This window comes from Octodon degus, unplaced genomic scaffold (assembly GCF_000260255.1).
Source record: "Octodon degus isolate 3935 unplaced genomic scaffold, OctDeg1.0 scaffold00395, whole genome shotgun sequence".
Classification (NCBI taxonomy): Eukaryota; Metazoa; Chordata; class Mammalia; order Rodentia; family Octodontidae; genus Octodon; species Octodon degus.
In genome coordinates, this window is record NW_004524971.1 from 283,671 (window position 1) to 307,845 (window position 24,175).

Genomic DNA, 24,175 nt, shown 5'->3' on the forward strand with positions numbered 1-24,175 from the left:
ATCTGTATCATTTTGATGGATTATTAAATCCAGGACACCTCAGATGTCTGACTTTTAGAAACTCATTGATATCAATTTACTTCCCAATAGAAGGCTCAAAATACAGAACAGCCAATAAAACAGTGAGGACCAATACCATGCACTACTGCTGGTTGTTTGTCCATTCATGGTAATCCTAGCTTTCTCTGGCAGTATGAAAGCAGTGCTCCTCATTAACTGCTTTAGACTTGATGATTTTCAGTGGCATCTATTATAAACCAAAATTTATGCCAATGTCATTTTCAAAATGTTCAATACTACTAAGTAATATTTTCCTTGCAAAATGTGTGAAGATTATTGTCCTATTATTTACATGAGGAATGAACAATTGACATAGGTCCTTAGGCTTCACATTGAATACTTCTAGGTACAAAGGTATTTCCTTGGAGAAAGGTAAGGCTAAGATCTTGAAAAGCCTGTTGTCTGAATATCACTGAGTCCCACCATCAACGAAGTATGCAGCATATGTTCTTTCTTCTCATCTTACATCTCTGTGTGCATGTATGATGCTTACCTTATAGAAAATGTGCCATATTATGCATGTTCTTATCTTGCTAACTATTCAAAGATCATTAGTAACCCCCATTCCTGCTTAGGTATATGAACAATATTCACTAGCATTCAGTAGTTACTTGATCCCTAGTAGGACCTGAGGTTTTTTGGTTTTTTGTTGTTGTTGTTGTTATTGTTGTTTTTTTTTTTTAAGTTTCTAAATCAGATGAGCATTTCTGTACTCTTCATCCTAGGTGCCACCTATGGAAGAGGGGCAAGAAGTGTTAAATTTAGAAATTCTAAAAAACAAACCTGGGTATCAGCTTTTGGTTTACTTATATTTATGAAATTTGAGAACCTACAAAATAATCAAATTTTGTCTTTTTCCCCCCAGAATTACCCCTGGACTACAAGTTTACAAGATTCTCTTCAAGCAGTTCAAAAACAGCTGGCTACTATCCATTTGTCCATTATACCAATGGCCTTATCAAATGAAGAGACACTGACAATAAAACAAATTATAATGGAGTGAAAAACCATATATGCACCAAATGTACTATTAAAAAATGTTAATTTTCAAAAAAATTGTAAAATGCTTTGTAGAAAGTTTTTGTGAAAATTACCAATTGGTATTTGTGCATAAGTCTCTATTTTATATAAACTATTTGATACTTAATGCCTTTTACTATATTAAGATGTGTGTATCCTAAAAGTAAAAAAAAAATATTTCCCATACCAATAATTTTAAGATTAGAATTTTCCTGGGAAGGTGTGTACACACCCACACATGCATACACATATACCTATACTTACCCCATTGGTTCTCAAAGTGCACAGCATCACCTAGAACTTGGTAATGCAAACTTGAAGGGCTTCCCAAAACCTACTGGATCAGAAACCCTGGGAGTGCGACTGTTCCTCTTCAAAAATGTGATAAACATAGGACAAAGTACAACTCTCAATCTTTATTGTTCCCCCTAGGTTTTTCTTTCCCTAAGAGTTTGTTCATTTTTAGTAACTCTAAGGTGTGCATTTTCAAACAAAGGATTGTAGCCTTCCAAAGTTTAGCCTTGATTTAAAAAAAAAAAATCTTTAACAATTAATTTTGCTCATTAGAAATTTATGCTGGGGCCGGGGAGATGGCTCAGTGGAATGAGCACTTCCCTGGCAAGCACAAGGGCCTAAGTTCAATCCCTGGTTCCGCAAAAAAAAAAAAAAAAATTATGCTTATTAATTAAATCTGTCTAATTTTATTTTCCCCTTGGTCAAGGGAGTGATAACAACCAAAAAAAAAAAAAAATTGAGGAAAAACTGCTTAAGTCTTTTGGGCATGCTACAATCCAAGACTGCTGTGTTCTGTATGCTGTCTTTAGTTCTATTAGTAGTAGCTATTTATGAAAAGATGTTTGGAGCCAGAGTACTGTTTCTGACTATGCTTTACAGCAGTAACCACTATCCATACTGCACAGCACCACAAGACAGCACTGGTTATCATCATTATTTTACTTGGATTGCAGCAGAGGATTGAGCATACGAAACATATAATGAAAACTTTTGTTACAATTTGTAAATGTTGTGATGAATCCCAAATATACTGCAGAAATAAATATCTCAGGGTATGTACTAGGTTACTGACTTTTTTTTCTTCTCAGATTTATTTGAAATCTACCATAATTATATTTGAAACTGATAATTCAAAATGTCACTGAAATGTTATAATGAGCATATATAATCAAGTTTAGAGCTCAGTGAAAGATCTCATGTATACATTGAAATCTGATTTCTTTTAAAATAAAGTTATTTTTCCTTATTCATGTTTACTCTATAAATAGCAAAAAAAAAAAAATTGCTTTCAACTGCTTTTAAGGAAAATGACAGCCACAAAATTAAAAAATTGTATGTTTGGTCACTGAGGAGCTGAAAAACCTCTCATGCCAGAAGTTCTAGTCCTGCTCTTACTGGCCCAACCCCAAGATCTAAAGCAGTTACCACCTAATCTGACTCATCTTTTTCCATCTTGTAAAGAGAATAGAGTTTGTTTTCTTCCACCTTTCTAGCATGTCAATGCTAACTCGAATTTCTTTTGTTACACTATGATTAAACTGTAGACTGTTTAGTTCATTGGTCATAGATTTATAAAGTGGCAGTGTTTTCAAGCTGCATTATGAAGAGTAAAAATAACCCAAAAGTGGCACCATAAAAATTAGAATATTAAAAAAGCACCTTATTCTTTTAATAGTTGTATGAAACTAAAGAAAGCAAGACAACTTTTCCAACACAACCAGTTCAGTTTTGGCAGTAAGGGAGACGCCTATATTTTTATCACTTAAAATAGTGTTTCATGGAAAAGTAATCTCTCAACACTATTTTTGATTACTACATTTATGTTCACAACAGTGCTCTTGACCTAGTTCTCTTAAGGAGCCCCACACAAGACTTGGAAAAATTAATAGATTCTCTAAGTGCTACTTAAATTTCTTTTCCTAAAGTACCATGGTACTTAAGACATTTTGTCTCACTTCCCAACTGCTCAGTTTACTGCAGAAGTCCTGCTCCACTCCTTGCAGTGCCTTGCCTTTGTTCACAGTTCTGAACCTTATTCTTTAGGCAGACCTCCAGACCACGTAGGAGTCTGTCATCCTCTGGACATAAAAGAAGTATTACCTTCTTGATCTACAAAGCCCTGTGAGAAGCAGTGACAAACTTAATTTCCCTGTGACCATTTGATAATTTTAATGATTTGCCAGTCTTATTAATCACAGAACTTTTTATTCATTTTCCTTTTTTATGAAAACATAGCAATGACATTTTACTTTTCCTTCCAGCACCTAAGATAAGGTACTAATGATTCTCTTTTAGTTTGAAGCAATTTTACTATTAATTATGCTAGTTAACATAAATGTCAAGTACATTATTACTAAGACAAGGGATATTAAGACAGGCAATAGTTTTGAGATTACTTTCACAAAACATAAAAACAATTTGGAAAAGCTTCACTCTTTGTACATCATATTCAAATTATATTCCTAAGAATAAAGCTATATATGAAGACATCAGAACAAACTAATCTATTCATGGTCACAGAAGTCTTCATACTGCACAGGACACCAATTTGATACATATATACAGTTCTCCATATAGAAGCAAAAAGCAAAATATATATCAATTTTCTACATATATAAAGGTGACTCCTAGAACAGGAAATATCCAGGTTTGCACACTTGTTTATAGAAATCTATTGGTGAATTTAAGACATTAGGAAAAATTGGAGAAAATGCTCCAAGCATCCTACTTTAAAACTGATTCTGCAACCAGCCTGTACTTGGAAAGTGCCGCAGAGGTATCTTTCCCATCCCTGATTTTGCAGGGTTTCAGTGCTCAATGAGAGCCTTGCAAAGCTGATTCACATCATGATCAATTTCAACTTCTGGACCAACAACTAGCGCACCCCATCCACTGGTAGTGTGTAGGGCTAGGGAGATAGCTCAGTAGCATAAGCCCCTGCCTGGAAAGCACAGGTCCTGAGTTTGATCCCTGAAAAAAAAAATAACAACCACTGGTTGTGTTGACCTCCTCTAGCCTTCAGGGACCATAGGGCAGCACCTTCAAACAAGGAAGTGGCTCACAATTAAGGCAGCCCTGACAGTGCTGCAATTCGACCTAATGGAACTCCTGGAAATCCAGACAGATTCCACATCCCCTTATTCAGCAAGAAAGCATGTGATATCCCCACACTGACTGCAGTTTAGTCCCTTACCTGTTAGGACAAAAGCAGGAAAAGAAATTCAGAAGGTGAGAAATGAAAGCCAAGAATACCACACAGACTGAGCCTTTTGGGATAGATGGGCACTAATTAAAATGAACTCATCACTGACACCCTTCCCTCTCCCCTCCCAACTTCTCAAACTAAAGCTCAAGAAATGAAGGATGTGGTGGGATGGGTAAAGGTCAGTTATCCTAAAAGAACACAATTATTTTAAGATCTCCCTTTGAAACTTTTGGACCTTGCTTAAAAATTTTTTTTGAAACACTGAAATGAAGATTACAGATTTGCAGTCTATTTTATAGTGCCTTTCTCTGGACACATCCAAGGACAGAGCAAGTAAACAAAAACCCTGCTCTGTCAATTTTGTTTTCTGTCCCTAAGCTGTAACTCCCACACAGAGATGGAGAAAAGAGAAGGAAAAGAGAGAGGCATAACAAGCTTCATCCATGTTCTGAAAACCCTGTGGCCCTAGAGAGCTGCCCCATTCAACATGGGTATGGAAGGGGTATGGAGTTGTCTGTAGAAAACATTTGTAGCCCAGGGCTCAAAAAGTCTTAACTGCTGGAAGGAACCCGGCCTTGCCTTGATTTCACTACCACTTGGGTTGATGGGTAATCATGAGGTGGAGGTAGGTTCCTAGGAAGACAGACAATGGTAACCTCTACAAACTTCACCAAAGAGAAAAGTAGGTATGAGCTAGAGCACAGGCCTTCATACATACCAGAAGCTGATCAGGAGGTACAGTAACTAAAGGGAAAGACAACAAATATAAAACATTCTTCACCTATTACATCACCAATGCCTAGTAGTCACCCACCAGCCACCTGCTTGTTCTATTACATAACCAGCAGGGTGGACAGCAAAGGTCTAGGGGCATGTCTGGGATCCAGATAATGGTAGCTGGAATGTTCAGTTTAGGTTAGGTTGATGGCAGCCAGGACAGGATATCAGTTTCATCTTGCAATGGTGAAACTCAAGATTATGTCACAGTACATGGCTTGGAGCACAACCAGCATAAATTAGGAAGCCTACCTAGTTATTTGCAAAGATGTATCGAACTTTCTTGTGACAGAAAACCTCTTAAAACACTCAGGACTGTGGTCGCAGCACCCAAGCCATGCAAAGGAAGGCAGTATGAGCTTGGCACAGAAACAGCAGGCCATACACTTGGGACATGTTAACACACTGCAGGACAGCAGGTAGGTAAGCAACAACTGCCACTGTTGAAGATTTAGGAGAACCAAACACCAAAATAATCAAGGACATAGTCAAGACTGCATGCTTCTGGCCAAGCATAGAGGCTGGTAAGACAATTTGTGCAGGAGCTTCTCATAGGACATAAATTAGCCAGACTGGAATCTGAAGGACCTAGGGGTCTCCACAGGGTGCCTTGGTGCGCCTCGAATTCCTCCGCGGGGGCCTTCACCCATCAGGTAGTACTGTAGAGGATTGGACCACAGTTCCCCTTTGATAATCTCAGCAATTCTGTCCAATTCTAAGAGGCTGTGGTCTGAGAACCAGTTGAAGAAACTGGAGATTGTGTTCCCTTCCCGGTTCCGGTGGATATGGGCCTGGGGGTCTTGGCCTCGGTGCCAGCGGATTGGTGTGGAAAGAGACACCACTCGGCCAGAGGATCTGCGCTCGTACTCCTTGACTAACCCCTCATTTCGGAAGTAGGGGTTGTTCCGAAAAATGAACTTGAATTTGCAACCTGCTCTAGGATGTTTAAGCTCCTCCACCTCCAAGTTGATCATGTACCTCATCATATCTTCGTCTTGGCCACTGATCATTGGAGACAGCTGGGGGTGGTTCCGAAAGGCTGTAACCCAGAAACCTGGGATATTCTGGATAATGAAGCTCCTGCGCTGCATATGGAGCCTCCGCATTCGGCCAAACTTGCGCTCTAGCTGGAGAAAGGCCCTGTCAGCCTGGGCGTTTACATTCGACAGCTCCTGATCGATGGCCTCCAGTGAATCCATGCAGGTATTGATCTTCTGGGCCCTAGGCCTTGTCTCTTCTTTTCCTCCTTCAACCATCTGTTTTTCCGTCTGGACTACCTTCTTTTCGTCCATCACCGGCTCGGCTTTTCCCTGCATTTCCGAAGATGCTGAGATGGCGCACTTCTTGGTGGCCATGTCCTTAGCCTTTGCTCCAGGCATCACCTGCGCCCCCGAAGTCCCTGTGCCACCGGCTTCTGGAGCCTCCTGTGCTGCGGGACCGTGCTGCTCTCTAAGCCGACAGCCATCTTTCTGGCGGGCGCCATTTGCCACAGAGTCCGAGCTTGCCTCCGCGCCCGCAGGAGGAGGCAGAGAATCCTCCAGGCCAGGCCGGCCGGCCGCCAGGATGGGGCTCCCGGGCCCTCGAGCGCAGAGCGCGGGCCCGCCGCCCGCCGCCCCCCCGGGCGCGCCTCCCTCGGCGGCCTGCCCGCGGCCCTCACCTGCGTCCGCCATGGCCGGCGCAGCCTCCGCCGCTTCGCCTGGGCCCTGGTTTAGGTCCAGATCTTCTAGGGCGTGCTGAGGAGGGGCGGTTTCAGAGGGAGGACGTTTGTTGCCCCCGTCCAGGCCGCTCATTGTTGTAGTAGTCAGACCCGCAGGAGACGAGTTCCTCGCTCTCCACGGAAACCAGGACCAGCAGCAACCAACCTCTAAACCCACCCCTTTTCCTCTAGGGCTGGCGCTACCATGGCAACCGGTAATCTCAGGGGCAGTCTCGCGAGAACTTACTGCCCACTGATTAAGCTAGTCAATCAAGTGTGTTCCTTTGGGTCCTTGTAACAAAATGTTATCATTTTAATAGGGGAATTTTTTTTTCTTTTTACTTGCATAAGTGGATGTAGAACAAATTCAACCATATGAAAGCTGTGTTAATGTCGATTTCTAAGACTTTGAACTTCTAAGGTACCTAAGCTATTCTTTCCTAAAATATTTACTTAAAAAGAAAGGTTGGCCCATTTCCATGGAAGAAGGCAGAATTCAGACTGAGGGACGGCAGGTCTTCAATTTTGTGGCTGTAGGCACCAACCCGGACAAGAAAAGAAGAGATCTCTGGTTTTGGTGCAGGCAAAAGGGGAGAAATCACAACATGGAAAAGTTCTACACAGAAGATGAAGAAAAACCAGAAAATGAGGGCAAAGCAGAAGACAAAATAGAGACTCAAGATGAAGGAAAGCCAGAAGAGACAGCAAAACCAGACTTGGGGGGGAAGCTAGCCCATGAGGGAAAGCTGGAAGGGGAAAGACAGCCAGGTGTGGAGGTACAAGGGGAAAATGAGGGCAAGCTACAAATACAGGGCAAGTCCAAGAATGAGGGCAAGCCCCAGGGTGAGAGCACAGCAGCGTCCCAGGTACAGTCAACTAGTGAGCAGCAGCCCACCGGAAAGTGCCCTGTGGAAGATTATGTGCCCCGGAAAGCAAAAAGAAAAACTGATAGGGCGACTGAAGACTCCCCCAGGGACTCTCAGGAGAATCTACAGGGCAGGCATTTGAGCAGTGGGGAGGTGATGGCACAGTGTGCGGATATGTCAAGGGCTCAGGAAGAACTGAGGAAAAAACAGAGAATGAGTAATTTTCACTGGATGCAAAGAGAGCTGCTGGATTCGTACCCCCCAAGGGTCCCAAAAGGTGTAAGGGCAGTGAGGGGTGGAGGTAGGGGTCAGAAGAACTTAGAAGATCATCCTTATGTTTAATGGCTTTGACCTTGAATGATTATTTCTCTGATAAAAATATTGCCAGCTCTGCTTTTCCAGGCAGGCATTTGCCTGGCTAGATGCTTTAATCTTATGCTGATTCTTTCCTCTTGCTACCAGCAGCCTGTCTACCTAAGTACAACGTTGTCTTTTACTACTGGATTTTCACCTGTGTGTGTGAAGATGTTCATGGTACCTTATAAAATAACAATAAAAACAGTTTTCAGAACCACAAAAAAAAAAAGAAAGAAAGAAAGAAAGGTTGGGGGCTCGGGAGATGACTCAGTGTAATAAGCGCTTCCCTGGCAAACGCAAGGGCCTGAGTTCAATCCCCGGTTCCGCAAAAAAAAAAAAAAAAAAAAAAAAAAAAAAAAAGAGAGAGAGAGGTTAAAAAATACGAATCTAAAAAAAAGGATTAGATACTGGGTATTCAAGTCAGATCATAGTGGATTCACCAGCACACAATCCTTTCTTCTGTAAGGTACAAATTCATGGCTATCACTAAAGAATTATCAACTTAATTTGACTTTTAAAGAGAAGTGCTGATGTGCTGTCATGATTTTTTCAAAATAGAACCACCTGAGAGGAAAACTTCTCATCCTAAGAAGACATAATAAATATGTATGATTTCAAATTCCCTACTGATTCTAAAGTTTTCATGCTTTAGCCAAGGTTTGTGATTCAGATGAGCAATAGTTCCTCTATACTTTTAATATTAGTAACACAATGTTTTTCTTTTCTTAGAGGTGGTTATACACAACATGCACAAAGTTGCTCTTGAGTCATTACTAGAATACATACAATCTCAGAGCATTTCATTTCTTTTTTTTTTTTTTTTTTTTGGTGGTGGTGGTACCAGGGATTGAACTCAATAAGTGCTTGTTAGGCAAGCATGTATTCCACTGAGCTATCACCCTGGCCCCAGAGCATTTCATTTCTAAAATGATACCAGTTATATGTTGTTTTTCTTCAAGTTACAATCTTAAAGTAGTAGTTTCTGCTTCACAGTGCCTGTGGCCATGGAAGCCAGCACATGCTTGTCCACTTCTGGTCCTGCAGAAGGAATTACCAACTATTTGTAGGCATCTACCTTATTGTCTCCTCAAACTATTTTACTTAAAAAGTAAGAAAGGTTAGCTGTCTATTCAAGTTAGCTCAGAGAATTCATTTGAACAGACAAGACTATTAGTTTGTTCATAGTATGGGAATACTGGTATTAATCCTTAAGAGAAAGCACGAGCAAAGTGAAACTTAAATTTTGCATATTTTTATTTAACATCTTAAATTTCTATTAAAACAAACTATTTCACTTTGCAATAGAAAGTCCATCATGAGCACCATAGAGTATGACCTTAGACAAATAAGGACTCAGAAATAAGGACTTAAATTTTTTTAATGTATTTTATAACTTTTAGTGAAGGAAATAGTTCAAATTATGTTCAAGTAATGGTTCAAGTAAAAATAAAGATGGAAAGGCCTGCTGTGTCAGCCTCGCCCCTGGGGTGTGCTGAGACAAGGATTGAAACTGCGCGTGGTGGCACATACACACCTGTAATCCCAGCACTTGGGAGGCTGTACAACAGGAGGATCACTAGGAGTCAGATCTAGTGGGATGCTATACACCCTGTAGACCCTGAACTAAATTCAAAAATAATAATAATAAAATAAAACATGGAAAATTGTGGGCAGATAATACAGAGAAACAGCCAGGTATACCCTTCCTGCTCAAGGGCATGGGGTCCAGACTTATCTCTATTGCCCTTCAGCTAATTAGTTGTCCTATTAAAATGTGTTAAAATTTACTCAGCAAGTAGTACTCTTCTCTTTTTCTCTGAGTCCTCCTAGTGTCTTACTGGGATGAAATTATTCTCCTGATTTATCTTTGTAAAAGAAGTTCATACTGCACTATAATTGACTGTGATTGAGTTATTCTTTAATGTTACTCCGCTTTTCTAAATAATCTTCACTAAAGAACTTTCCTGGATTTAACCTGACCAAAATGCAGACAAGCACCAAATGTTGAAATTTATTTTACAATGTAGGAGGGAATTTTTTTTTGAAGTTATAAAGCTTTTGGAAAAATTTTAAATTATATGTCCACTTTCTAGTAAATCAGATTTTTTTTCCTAGTGGAAACATCTGTCTCCAGCTTTCATTATTCCTCTCACCTGAGTCACTCCACTTCTAATAGCTGCTCCTTTTAAAAATTTAGTCCACGTAGGCTTCAGTAGGCATTTAAAATGTAGTAAATTTCATTAGCAAGGACCCAGGAAGCACTGAAAAGTTAAACTGCCCATCCATCATGGTATGTGAGTCATCTCCTAACTACGTACTATGTATTGCCTTAAAATTTTTGTGATCTTTGCTATTCAATTGAGTACTCATCCATCCGCTTTTTAACTTTCTTGAAAATCAGTCTTATCCTATTGCAGTCGTCGACACATTGTGTCAACTTGGCCAGATCGCCTGGCTGTGGATACATCGCGTCAGCTGCGTTGCCTGGCAGTTTCATACTCTGAGCTGTGAAGGGGTTGAGGAAGAATTCAGCATGGCTTCCAGCGCAGACTCTTCAGCCTCCAGATTGGATCCTTAAGCTTTCCGTCACAGATTCTTTAGTCTTCCCTTGTGGACGTAATGGCTGACACTCAAAATGAGGGAAGGAAAGATTTATTTGACTCACAGTTACTGGCGGTTTCAAGACACTGAAGGAGAGGCTGGGGCGCTGCCTGTCCAGGATGACCCTCTCCACTTCTCTCAGAAAGCACAGGCTACTGCTATCATCAAAATTGTTGCTCAGGTTACCAGATATAGGCATGCCAGATTTTTTTTTCCCATAATTTTATTGAGAAACAAATAGCAATGAGACAGTTTCAAATCAAATTGGTAGGACAGTTTAACACATTGCATACTGTCTTCTAGTGGTTATTTGTTGTACAAGATGCTGACATGATATCCTATTTACAAATATGCAATATAACAACCATTGTTAATTTTCTATTATTGTTTTGAAATTCTGTACCGTTTTTATTGTTCTGTTGCTTTATTTTTGTCTTTATTCTTGTTATTTGCTTTTGGGGTTTTCCTCTCTAAAATAAAAATATGAATTAGCAAAAAATAAAGAATCAAAAAAAAAAAAAAGCACAGGCTAGGCAGTTTTACAGTAGGCGCCGCTGGCCCCGCCCCTCTGGCCCTGCCCCTCAAGTCACTCGCTCCTCCAGCCGCATCTAAAGATTCTCGTCAGTAGCATAAGAGGCAGAACAACAAAAGTTGTTGAGAAACTGTTGCACAGCTGTAGGAAGCTGCTGGTTTTCTTGAGCTATTCTACTGGAGGACCTTGTCATGCTGGCTTTTCTGGTGAAGTTGGCTGTTCTTGTCTGAGGAGTTCAGGACTTTGCTGTTGCTGAGCAGAGCTGTAGTTCACTTTGGGGGAGCTCTGGTCCTCACCTTGAGCGTCACATCCTGGCTCCAGAAGGGAAGATGGTATACTGCTCAGCTGCCTGGAGAAGCTTATCATGTTGGCTTTCCTGATGGAAACTCAGTTTTCCTCATCTTTGAAGGCTCTTGGGACCTCACCATTGTGGAGAATGGCTGTGGTACTTTTAGGGGGAGCTCTCGTTCTTACTCTGAGTGTTGCTCCTGGTCCCGGTTCAGATCCCTCAGTCTGCTAGCACAGATCCTTCAGACTGCTGGCAAAGATTTTCTACCTTCCACCATTGACCTTTGGGCCTTCCCACTGCAGAGAGCAGTAGACATTTTCATGGCTCTAGGCCTCCAATGGCCCTTGAGGGAGGCACTGTTATGAGCTCTACATTTTCAACTGTACTCAGCATGCTACTAATATCCAGGCCTCCAGCTGGATTCTTTGGTCTTTAGTTTGTGGGCACTGTCTGTATATGATTCTTTGGGTGATTCATTATAAAATAATCTTATGTGTCCTACATTGGATTGTTCCCCTTGCAAAAACTCAAAACCACAAGTGCCTGTTAAAAGTGATCACTGTATTGACTAAATTAAACTCCAGTAAATGTATATTTATCTTTTAATTCTTAGTGACAATGGTTCTTTATATCTGAGTATTTCCACAAGAATACTAAAATATTTGAACTTTGGTCTAGGCTATTCTAAGGAAAAGTACAACCATACAACTTAACTCAGTAACTATCAAAATTTACACTTTTAAATACTGAAAATAGTTACAATCTGGTAGGGTCTTGAGGTCCTTTATTGTCTTTATAAAGGTAAATATATCTCTTTTAGAATCCATTCTTGAATGGATTACAAATAACCTTCAAGGCCAAACTGTTTATCCTTATTTAGAATTTTAGATTTTTAAATGGGAAACTAGTGACAAGTTGCTACAATATGGTACGAGGTGTCTTGGTTTACAATGAAAAATCCTAACTGAATGCAACCAACATTACTCACATTTTGGTGAATACATTATTTGCTGTGCTTCTATTTTCCTTACCTATTAAGCACAATAGCAGTATGGAATTAGAAAATGAGAACATACATAAAGGCCCTGATATACATCAAATAATTTATTTAAAAGATTATGAAGCTGTATGTACTTGACACAGAAGAGAGGTCTTTTAGGGGGAGCATTGGGGATTGAACTCAGGACCTTGCACTTGCCAGAATAGTGCTTATTTTATTGAGCTATCTCCCCAGCCCCGAGGGGTCTTTTTGGATGTGGATGTGTGTGCATGTGCGAGTGCACACGCACATGCACGTATGCACACACTGTGGATCAAATCCAGGTCACTGAGCATGCTAAGCATACATACTGCCAATAAGCTATGTGCTCAAGCGTGAATGTCTGAAGTACCAATTGTGACTCCCTGGGTTAGGGAACTTACAGGTGAGTAATAGTACATATAAATGTCCTATTTTAGTTTTTATAATGAAAACTTAATTCAGGCAAGTGAAATAACTAGAGCTGGAGCAGCAGTAGCAAGGTTGGGGCAGTGGCTCCCAAGATTGCATGAATCAGAATCACCTAGAATGCAATTAAATATGGTCAGGCACACAGAAAGCATATGTAAGCACTGTTACTGTCTCTCCACCCATGCCTTCTCCATATGTCAGGCACACAGAAAGCACTATGTAAGCACTGTTACTGTCTCTCCACCCATGCCTTCTCCAAATGTACCTAAAACATTAGCTCTTCATGCCAATGATCTCTGCATTAGGCTAAGCAAACTGAAGCTTAGAGAAGCTGGCTAATGCTCTACACAGTAATTCTAAAGCTAAGATCTAATTGTAATTTAAAACTAGTGCCTTCCCTGTCCAACAGACCATTTCTAAGATGTGGGTATTAATCAAAATTAGTGGCTCATATAAATGATCCATTTCATTTTTTTTTTCCTTGAGACAGGGTCTCACTATGCAGTTCAGGCTGGCCTTGTGTTCATTTTGTAGCCCCAGGCTGATCTCAAACTCATAGCAATCCTCCTGTCTCAACCTCCTGAGTGCTGGGATTACAGGTGTGTGCCATTATGCCCAATTCTCCATTTCACTTTTAAATGGCCCATGTCCTCTTGTTTGTTCTCAAGGAAACTACTTTTTAAAAAGGCAAAAGCCAAACAGTAGACATCCATATTTTTGCTATCATAGTTTGATGGAAACTTTTCTGTACGATTTGGAAACCTTTGAAGAAAGAATGATCAAGTTATCCCTTCTGAGCTGAAACAAAGCACTTAAAAATGAAGACTATATTGTTCCAAGTAACACACTTCCCATACTAACAGAGTATACCTGTCATTTCTACAAAGCATAGGACTTAAATCAACACTGAGGCAGGAGAAGTTGGCCCTGAGATAAAGGAGTCTTTTTTTAAATTTGATACAGGGTCTCGCTACACAGCTTAGACTGGTAGTGATCCTCCCCAGAGCCGGGATTACAGGTGTGCACCACCACACCCGGATTCTGGGCCAGCAGAGTGTGCCCAATATTCCATGGCTGGCAAGGCATGTGGTACCAGGAATGAAGCTCAGGACCTTGCAATTGACAGGTGGGTGCTTAAGATTGCTGAGCTATATCATCCCCAGTCCAAGCAGTCTTAATTATCTCTGACATCTCCTCTTGGCCATGTTGGTCCTGCTGAGTTTGCTTGTGGATGGTAGCTGGTATGAATGTGAAGAAAAGGAGGAAACATCAAACACATGGTACTCCCTCCTTACAATAAGCAAGAATTCCTCAAGAGCAAGGACATTTACTAGTCCACTTAAATCTTATGATAGTAGCCGGTAAACAACAATTACTGTTAAGATTACCACAATTAGCTGGGCATAGTGGTACATCCTTATAGTATCCGCACTCTGGGAGGCTAAAGCATGAGAATTGCAAAGTTCAAGCCCAGTCTGAGGGATTTGATGAGACACTATTTCAAAACAAAAACTAAAAAAACAATGGTTGGGGGTGTAGCAAATGCCCTGGGTTCAATCCTCTATAATGCAAAACAAACAAACAAACAAAATGATTGCCACCATTAAAAGACTTTCAAAAATACAGTATAGAAGTATATTCCTTTCAGTGAATAGCAAGAATTCACTGAACTGAATGGATTCAATGCTAGATTCTGATTACTTTCTCTTTCTGTTACTAGGCAATAGTTAAACTGGAGAGCACTATATTACATACATAAATGTTTATCTAATGACTGAAAATTTTATTTTCTGAGTACATGTACCTCTGGTAAATTAAAAAACAGAGAGCCACTTTATTTTAGGAAAATATTAAAATAAAGGCCTCAGTTAGAAATTTAATATAACTATCAGTGTCACTCGACAAATCTGTTGTGTCTAGAAACAGTGTGTTGCACAGTACACTTTGGAAACCACTTAGCGTATCTTAGGTACTTAAGTTTATTACTTTACCCTCCGCTTTTATCTATACTTTACCCATCTTGAATTTTAGCCAGATAACCTTTAAGACACAAGGGGAGAAAGTAGTAACAAGTGAGGAGATGCTGGCCAAAGGAGTAATTGAATCTGCACTCGACAGGCAATGGCCCTTGTAGAACAACAGTACTCATGCTCCTGGAATACACAATTTAGAGCAGAATCTGTAGAACTGGTTAACAGAATTAAGAGCAAGTTACTCTCAGAGGTGTCTGCTATGGATTTTTTTTTTTTTTAAAGGTAGGGTCTCACAATGAAGTTCAGGCTGGCTTTGAGTTCACTACATTGCCAACTAGTATTGAAGTTGTGGCAATCCTCTTGCCTCAGCCTCCCAAGTGCTGGGATTACAGGCATGCACCACCACACCTGGTTTAGGATAGATAAACAGCTACTTGCTCTTAGTTCAATGAGAAGAAAGATTTGTACTAATAGTGTTTAGACAAGATATCATGTCTACATCTTGTACCATGAATAACTACTACAAAGACAACAATATGCAATGTATTAATATTGTAACTATCCTACTAACTTGTTTTGTAACTGTCTCATTGCTATTTCTTTCTCAATAAAATTAATTTTTAAAAAAATCTTAGGGGCCGGGGAGATGGCTTAGTAGAATAAGCACTTCCCTGGCAAGTGCAAGGGCCTGAATTCAATCTGTGGTTCCACTAAAAAAAAAAAAGAAAACATCTTTTTTCCTCTCCTCTAAGATTGTCTAAAGTAGGTCAACATGTGTAAAATAACAAACCTCCCATTCCACTCCTATCCTGACAAAATCTCCAGTATATTGCAAAATGCCCTTTTCCCACATTTTTCTTCTGTCACTGGGTCACAATTAACTATAGAGGTCTAAGCCCAGGGCTATTTCCCCAAGTTTGTCTTATGCCCAAGAGGCAGCCCTTCTGAGCACTGGGTGCTTGAACTAAATTTTGTCTCCAAGTAATCTTTCTTTCTCTACATACCCATGGTCCACGGCGACAGTAACACATTTAATGTTTGTGTATTTTATATACTTTGAGATAGGCAGCAAGCAATGAACTATACTATCCTGTGTAATTAATAATAACCACATTAAACAATGGAAAACTAATATAGTTAATCTCATGTCAAAAGTATTTCAGTATAAAATCTACATGAAAAAAAATTAAGATATTTCATGCTTTTTTCCATGGTCTTCAAAATCCAGTATTTTACATTTACAGTCTCAACTTTAGTCTAACCAGCCACTACTGTATTGGACAGAACATTTACCTTCTCTTATCACCAATATAACAGGACTGAAATATTACAAAAAAGTTCATCCAAAGTAATGTTAAACAGCAGGTGACTGATTAAAATGCCTGGGTCTTTTCTAATTAGTAAAACAGAAAATTTAATTATTTTTAAATGGCTTTGAAAATCATTCTGACATCATTTTTACAAAATAGTAGTATTTTTACCAAGTATTTCTGGACATTAGGCTATTCCTCCCCATCTGAGTTGCTAATTCTGTCACTGATTATTTAATCATTATGTGCAAAAAATCATGCTGGATGCAATGATAGAAGTCACCGTCTACTTAACAAAATTTCCAAACTAGTAAAATAAGGAAGAGTAAAAGTGTAAAAAATTTACATCTCTACTTTACTGTGTCACTCTGTATCAGCTATTTGTTTTCCTATCACTTCTTTCCCAGTTCAATGAAGGGAATAAGTTGTGGAATTTTCTGTAGTAATTAGATTATTTTCTAGAAAAGAAGCATGTACAAAGTCCACTAACTACATTTTAAAAACAGTATCTTCTCCCAATGGGAACAGAAAAATTACAAGATTTAGTAGGACAGGTCTTGAAGGCTAGGACTGAAGAGGATAGTAAAGAAGTTCAAAAAATGAATAAGCAGACCTCTGGTTTTTGAGTTCCATATTACGAAGTGATAATCCATGTGTACTTTTCGCCTGCTCACGTGCAATCATCAGGCTGCAAGCAGGAGAAACTATCCTGCTCATGTGTTCCTTTAATATAATAAATCTATGAATACTCTGAGGCAGTATGGGAACAGTATATCACATACGTAGGTATTCTCTGGAATGTAGAAGTCAATAAAAGGACAGCCTGAATGAACTACGGGTATCACTTAAAATGTGGAGACAAAGGATCTGAGGAAGTAAGGATGACTGGGCCAGGGATATAGCTCAGTGGCAGGAGCACCTGCTTGGCAAATGCAAGGTCCTGAGTTTGATCCCTGGTACCACAAAAAAAAAAGATGATGGTGCTACAAGCTACATAGAAAAACTGACATCTTGAGTAAGCAGTTAAATGTTAAAATTTTAAAGGAAAATGGAAGGTATATGCCCCTTCTTTTTGGAACTATAGCTATTGCGCTCATGTGAGAAAGTTAACCATCAGAGCTTCCTCTGAGTTTCACTCACACAGCATGTTTGTTTATGTACTATCCTTGGAGCCACTGGGGCAAGGTGTCATTTCCACCAGACCATGCTCATATTGAATAAGCTAGGTAAAACTGTCATTTTAATATTTCCTGTTACATTGTCTTATAAAAATTAACCAAAAATATGCAGTTTTTGGTCTTCCTGTATTTAAATAATTGGACTGGTTAAGTGGTTAGTGAATTTAAAATCTGTCATTAAAAACAATAAATTGTGTGAACCATTTCATTCAAGGTTGGAGGCAGAAAATCTAGCAGTGACATGCTTTTATTCTACTAATCATAAATATAAAAAAGACAAATACAATACATTTCTAATTTAACACAATAATCTTGCAAGTACTTAGTACAATCAAGGAAAAGATACATCCATTACTAAGTTTCCAGACCAAATTATCAAAAAAAAAAAATCAATCAACATATTTTTTGTGATTATTTTTCCATGAAGACAATAATTTGACAAGTCTGATAAAGACCAAGTCATCCAAACTATGTTTCTACAAATACAGTTTAACAGAAAAAAAAAGAACAAGTTGAAAACTATTAGGAATATTCACTTAAAGTCTCAATACTGTACAAGAAAATAAACTGTCATTCTACCAAATGTTCCAAAGTTAAACAAAAAGCTATACAGCTAATTTTCCCAGTAATCATTAACAGAAAACTAGTATTAATGAAGTAATGCCACTGTATTAATCTTCCACATATATGTCACATAACATTCAAAACTGCACTGTATCTTTAAAGAATCCTTTTTCACGTAACTTATTTAACAATCCAAAATCCCTGCAGCTTTTCTATTTCAATCCTGAGAAAGTATCTCCTTCCATTACTATGGATGAAATAATCTGTCAGGCCAGTCTTCATTCTCAAACCAAGTTTTACCTGACTTATTTCTGTCTCTAGTCTTTTGTTCAGCTTCTCCTACTTGGAGCACTCTCATGATCTGTTCAATTGTTCTATCAATTATAAAGTAGATTTTTGTCTTCTCTCCAACTATGTCTCCTTTTAAGCCCACTACACTTATTAGGCTATGTGGAATTACAAAGCTGGGAGATGAGACCACCAGGTCTCTATTTTACTGGGTGATTACTCTGGAAATAAGGGCCCATACCACCCCCCCAAAAAAAGCCTGCTTTTTCAAGCATTTCTGAATTATCTTTTTCAAAGTTTCTTTCAATAGGAGAAAAAGGTTAATGTGGAGGCAAAGCTGTTGGCAACACTCAAAGGAGTGGGCCCAGCCAATAGCAGACAACATTACAATGTAATCAATGGTGCAGAGACCAGTCATAAAGAAAAATCACAGAAAAAGTGGTCCATTGTTAATCTCCCTTGACAATGCACACTAATTATCCATGGAATCAGTTCCTTAACTATTGGATGCAGAGCAGTACAGCAGAACAGGCTCCTAGACAAACTAGAAGTCCAAGTGGTAGTAGTAAGATCAGAGGCCGTTGGAAAAACAGGGCTCATGCAGTGTAGATCAAGGTAATGCAACCTACATCATTGGTTTGTATTGTCATGGAGCATGGGATTTTAACACAGAAGAGTATGAAAGCCAAGTACTGGTTAAGAAGCATGTCCATGCCAGTCTCAGTCTTGAGGTTTAAAGAACTAAATATTAAGAAAGAAGGGGTACAGAAAGTTTAACAAAAAAAAAAAAAAAAAAAAAAAAAAAGCATACCCATTGCTCTTTCCCAAGCATATGTCCAGCAGGAGATGATAGGGGACTTTGTGCAGAATTCCAAACGTAGATGTTAACCAGATTGGAAACCGAAAGGCCTGGGTATCTCTACTGGCTCTCTTATTGGTCGACGTCTGGTTCTTCGAACTCCTTCACGCAACAGGTAGTATTGCAGCGGATTTGGCCACAGATCCTCTTTGATAATCTCAGCAATTCTGTCAGCCTCTGGAAGACTGTGGTCTGAAAACCAGGTAAAGAAGCTGCAGATAGGGTCTTGGTTTCTGCGAATGAAGGTCTGGGGTTCATGTCCCCTGCGCCAGATGATGGGAGTGGAAAGAGACACTATTCGCCCAGAAGATCTGACCTCAAATTCCTTGACGATCAGCTTATTTCTGAAGTAGGGGTTTCTTCTAAAGAAGAACTTGAACTTGCAGCCAGTGGTAGGATGTCTCAGTTCCTTCACCTCCAAATTGGTTACATACCTTAACATATCTGCATCTTGGCCCCTAACCATGGCAGACAACTGGGGGTGGTTTCTAAAAGCAGTCATCCAGAAGCCTGGGATACTCTGGATGATGTAGTTCCTCCGCTCCAGGTAGTGCTGATGCATCCGCCCAAACTTCTGCTCCAGCTGCCGGAAGGCCCGGTCCGCCTGGGCATTCACAGTGTCCAGTTCCAACTGGATGGCCTCCAGAGGATCCATGCGCAGATCCATATTTAGGGCCCAGGGTCCGGCGCCCTTCACCTCTCCTTTGATTCCATCTTCCTCCACCACCTTCATTTTTTCACCTAATGGCACCTCCACTTCTACAGCCGTCTCCACTCCCTCCTTTTCCATCCTTTTCTCCATCATTACTTCAGACCCTACTTCTTTCACCGCTACAGACATGACGGCGCACTTTTCATCCACTGCTTCCTCGCCTTTCACTTTCCCCGTCACCTCAGACGCGGAGCTCTCTGCGCCCCACGTTTCCGGGGTTTCCTCCTCTTCCTGGGTACCAGTCTTCGGGAGGCTGTCGGGGACCAGCTCCGCGGCTGCGGCTAGGCCCCCACTGGAAGGCGGCGCCTCCAGCTGCCGCACCCTGGGCTCTGCGCAACCACGACCCCCGTCATCTCCCGCCCAGGCAACAGGTCCACCGCACAGGGAACCATCAGGGACGCCTTCCTCTTCCAACAGCTGGGACGACCCCCGGCTTCCTTCACCCATCTCGGCCATCACCTGCGTCACCTGGGTCTTCTCGCAGAGCGACAGGCACCGTCCGGATCTCCCGGAGCGTGGAACGCTGGCCAGGAAGGGTCAGGCTGCAGTCTGGAAGGAGGAGTCCTTTCGATCGTCAGGGCCGCTCTTGCTAGCAGCAAGCGAAGGTCTTTTTCTCCCCTCAGAGACGCGCTCCCGAGGAAGAGCAAAACACTGGTCTTGGGAACACCTCCGCAGCCGCGAAGCTGGGAGGCGGTGTCAGCGGGGAACCGCGGGCACCAATCACAGCAGCGCTAGCGCGCGTCTCCGGGGCAGTGACGTCAACACCGTAGATCTCACAGGCTCGCGAGAACTGGCTGAGCCAGGATTGGTTCCGCCGCTACCTGTTAGATCAAACGAATTCTACTTTACTTCTGAAAAATAAATGTAGGTCGCCCACTGAAAGCAGTGACGACTGTGCTTGCAGTGCTTCTGGAAACTGCGCGCAACATGATGGCTGGAGCAATTGTAGAAATCATATCCCTCATGCTACTTGCTGTCTCATGCTGAAAACATTTTCTTGGTTTTCAGTGTTGTAGGCAGGAAAGTAAATGTATTCCGTTCCCCGTATAGGTAGGAGCAAAAGTATATTTCTAACTAAGAGGAATAGCGAGATATTTCCCTAAGTAGGAATGACATAAAAGTATCACTCAGCCTCTGAGATACTGAGTTTTACTATTAAAGTTACACGTGTTATTCATTGCTGGTCCTCAATTTACAATCTGCATCAAATAAGAATCTGATGCATAATATCAACAGGAATTAAACCTGGATCAATGAACTCCAGCTTTGCCCCTCTCTGCAAATAAAAGTGAGATGTATTTTCAGCCCCATAACCTATAAATTTATTAATGCCTTTAGTTCTATAAGGTAGAAAGTTTGGCATTAATGAAATATGGCAATCAGCTCATAGTTTCAGATAGTTGTTATTTTTGTTTGTTGACTTGTTACTGAACTCAGACTCCTTCAGTAGGAAAATCAGTGCCTAAGAAAAGTGTTGAGAGAGAATACACGTTATTGCTCATACCAGCAACCTGGGAGGAAGCAGGCATTTTAATGTCTCAGATACCACCTTCCAAGGCTTTTGGGAAGCAGCAGAGTATTTATTTGAGGATCAGGTCTGGGACTACATGCAAAAAGCAGTGTTTTCTGGAGTTTGAATTAGGCTGACCAAGCAGAAGGGAGAAGAGGCGGGAAGGAAAAAGGTGAGAGAAGGTATTAAACTTCTAGTGTCAAAAATGGAGGAGGGAACCAAAATCCTAGGAACAAAGACAACCGTGGGAGCTGGAAAGGTTAAAAAAAAAAAAAAAGAATTTTCCCTTTAAAGCTCTCAAACAATTCTGTAGGGACTTAAAGTTCAACATATCAATACTTGATGAAAAATACCTGTTCCATGTTATGCCTAAGATGTTTGATATTCAGACAGATAGTGAGGTTAAGTTTAACAACCTAAGTTATAATAACAATAAGCTTGTCTTCTGGATTGTTAACAACCTAAGTTTGCAGGCCAAATTAGAGAAAAAGGAGGGCTGCAAGGAAAGCCAACTTTTTGGCCCTAGCCTTCCAAGGTCAATTAAGACTCAGGACATATGAGAACTTGTACTATTACATCATGTAACTCGGTAGTGTCCCAAATTTTGTGAGCAAGGAGATTATGGGGCCAAAGAGGAAAGTGATCCATGATGTAGAATGTGCCTAAGGAGAGTCACATGGAGAGAAAACATTCTCTCAGGCTTTCACAGAGAGCACATTCACCAAGTAATGGCCATGACTCATCCACATGGCTGACACTGACAAAGGATCTACAATCTGAGGTACAGAATCTCAGCATAAATCCTGAGGGGATTTTACTGACCTTATCAGACCCAAAAGCTACAACTCTTGTTGCATAGGTCCTGCTTTACCTTGGTCTTAATCATCCAGCAGAAAAGTATAAAAATGAAATATAAGAAGTAAAGCGATGCTGTTATATTGAGCTATAGGGGACTCAGGTCAACAATTTCTGACATTGCCAGTCAAGCGGAAGACCCAATACTATTATGGGCTACTGGACTCTTTTAGAATATTTTGCTGAGTTTACACACTCATAATATTCAAATAATGGAACTTAACAACAAAAGGGGATACAGATGAATGTTCATTTTGTGTCTGTGTATTCAGAGTGGTTGAGATGGATATATAGTTACATTCTCTTAATGAATAGAGGGATTTGTTCTAATGGTGCTTGTAAATAGGATATCATGTCCGCATCTTGTACAGCAATTAACCACTAGGAAGAATGTATGCAATGTGTTAATTTTATTGAAACTGTCCTACCAATTTGATTTGAAGCTGTCTCATTGCTATTTGTTTCTCAATAAAATTATGAGAAAATACACAAATAAATTACTTGCTTAATTTAGTTCAGGAAAAAAAGCTCTCAAAGGAAAATAATTTTTTGATATCTAACTCCCAGAACTATAAGATTTTAAATTTCTGTCATTTTAACCTATTACATTTGTTTTAAAATTCTTACTGATTCAATGTGAAATGCATATGACTTGGGGTAAGTTCAGTGGCATCCACACTCAGGTTGTTTCTGACAGCAGCTCCTTCCCATAAGGCCCTTCACAAAAGCTGTGAATTACTACAGCTGGAGTCTCTTTGGATGACAAAATCTGAAACATATTTAAGAAAAACAAAATTAAAGCCCAAATATACCACAAAAAGAAATTGGAGAAGATGGAACTGCAAGAAGACGTGGTCATGATTATATTTACCTGTTTCTCTGATGCCTCCAGTGCTACCTTGAGAAAGTGTTAAATGAGGTAGAAAATAAGCAGAACAGTTTCTTCTGCTTGCAACCTTGTGCTTATAGATGAGAACATGGGTTGTCACTTTGCTCTCCTCCCTGTCAACTGGAAAGCCAGAGGGCTGCTTTATGTGGTAACAAAATCCTAATCAGGAGAATAAACTTTTGTATATATCAAGTCTTCTAAAAGCATAGGAACTCCACAGAAATAATTTTATCTTTACAAATAAATTGCATTTGTGTAGTTACACTGACAAACTTTGGGGAAAAAAATCACAATATTTGGGTAAGCTTATAAAGCAGAGTCTCAAACCATCATTTCTAAATCTTCCCTCCTTTCTGGAAAAGCCAAAGTAAATAGATGTATGTGGTTTGTATTTCCCACAGGAAAACAATAGTTATTAGGATTATTGTATCTGGAAATTTTTCTTTATATTTTAGTTCTTAAAAGTTTTGTGCATCTTTTTTCTAGTACATGTCCTTTCTGGGACATTCTCTCCGTAGGCAGATGCCTCCCCTTCCTTAAGACCCACCATAAACCTATCTTACATTAAAGTGTAGGAGACATTTGGCATACATAATTTATAAAAGAAAAAACAAATTTTATAAAAGAAACAATAACACCAAGAGCTTAACTAACTTAACTAAAATCTTGCAGGTAATGACTGTTAGATTCTTTCTCCCTATGGGTTACAACTTCCCTTCACTCTGAGGAATCCTACAATTCTGTGAGCAATTTAGCACTTAATTATACCCTTTCTTGTACTGACTCTTGTGGTTTTATAAATATCAGCCTCATCATCCCAATGTTCTAATACTACCTGTGAACTGGGAGCACAGTTACTGCTGCTTTTCCCTTTATTCAGCTTAGCATGGATTTTGGCTTTGGATTTGATGATGTTTGTTCATTTAGATAAAAATAAACTTTGAGTGATCTTATAAAAACTAATAATGTATATTTTATTTGAAAGAGGAAAGTATTTTGGCCATGTTTATAATTAACTTTTTATTCTTTTGAACATAGAATATATTTGTTGTGCCGGGAAAATGGCTCAGTAGAATAAGTACTTGCCTGGCAAGCACTTATTGAGTTCAATCCCTGGTTCCACAAAAAAAAAGCAATGTATTAATTATAATTTCTGACATTGCCAGGGA

At 39.9% G+C, this 24,175-nt stretch overlaps 4 protein-coding genes across 4 annotated transcripts in view; 2 read left to right on the forward strand and 2 right to left on the reverse strand.

The window, feature by feature from the left end:
- The window catches only part of LOC111814650 (5'-nucleotidase domain-containing protein 1-like), a 34,054-nt gene extending 32,799 nt beyond the window's left edge, over positions 1 to 1,255 (forward strand). Inside the window, exon 8 of the mRNA XM_023708563.1 lies at positions 926 to 1,255. Coding sequence (XP_023564331.1) covers positions 926 to 1,026 — 101 coding nt within the window. The 3' untranslated portion in view covers positions 1,027 to 1,255. The remainder of the gene's footprint in view (positions 1 to 925) is intronic.
- A 2,569-nt stretch (positions 1,256 to 3,824) lies between these two features.
- On the reverse strand, positions 3,825 to 7,235 carry Tspyl4 (TSPY like 4). The gene has a single exon (XM_012513263.2). The coding sequence runs from the start codon at positions 6,865 to 6,867 to the stop codon at positions 5,641 to 5,643; it is 1,227 nt and encodes a 408-aa protein (XP_012368717.1). The 5' UTR covers positions 6,868 to 7,235; the 3' UTR covers positions 3,825 to 5,640.
- A 143-nt stretch (positions 7,236 to 7,378) lies between these two features.
- On the forward strand, positions 7,379 to 7,981 carry LOC101573207 (transcription elongation factor A protein-like 5). The gene has a single exon (XM_004648376.1). The coding sequence runs from the start codon at positions 7,379 to 7,381 to the stop codon at positions 7,979 to 7,981; it is 603 nt and encodes a 200-aa protein (XP_004648433.1).
- A 10,030-nt stretch (positions 7,982 to 18,011) lies between these two features.
- Tspyl1 (TSPY like 1) lies at positions 18,012 to 20,458 on the reverse strand. Its single transcript, XM_004648382.3, has one exon. The coding sequence runs from the start codon at positions 20,206 to 20,208 to the stop codon at positions 19,066 to 19,068; it is 1,143 nt and encodes a 380-aa protein (XP_004648439.2). The 5' UTR covers positions 20,209 to 20,458; the 3' UTR covers positions 18,012 to 19,065.
- Between the last annotated feature and the right edge of the window lie 3,717 nt (positions 20,459 to 24,175).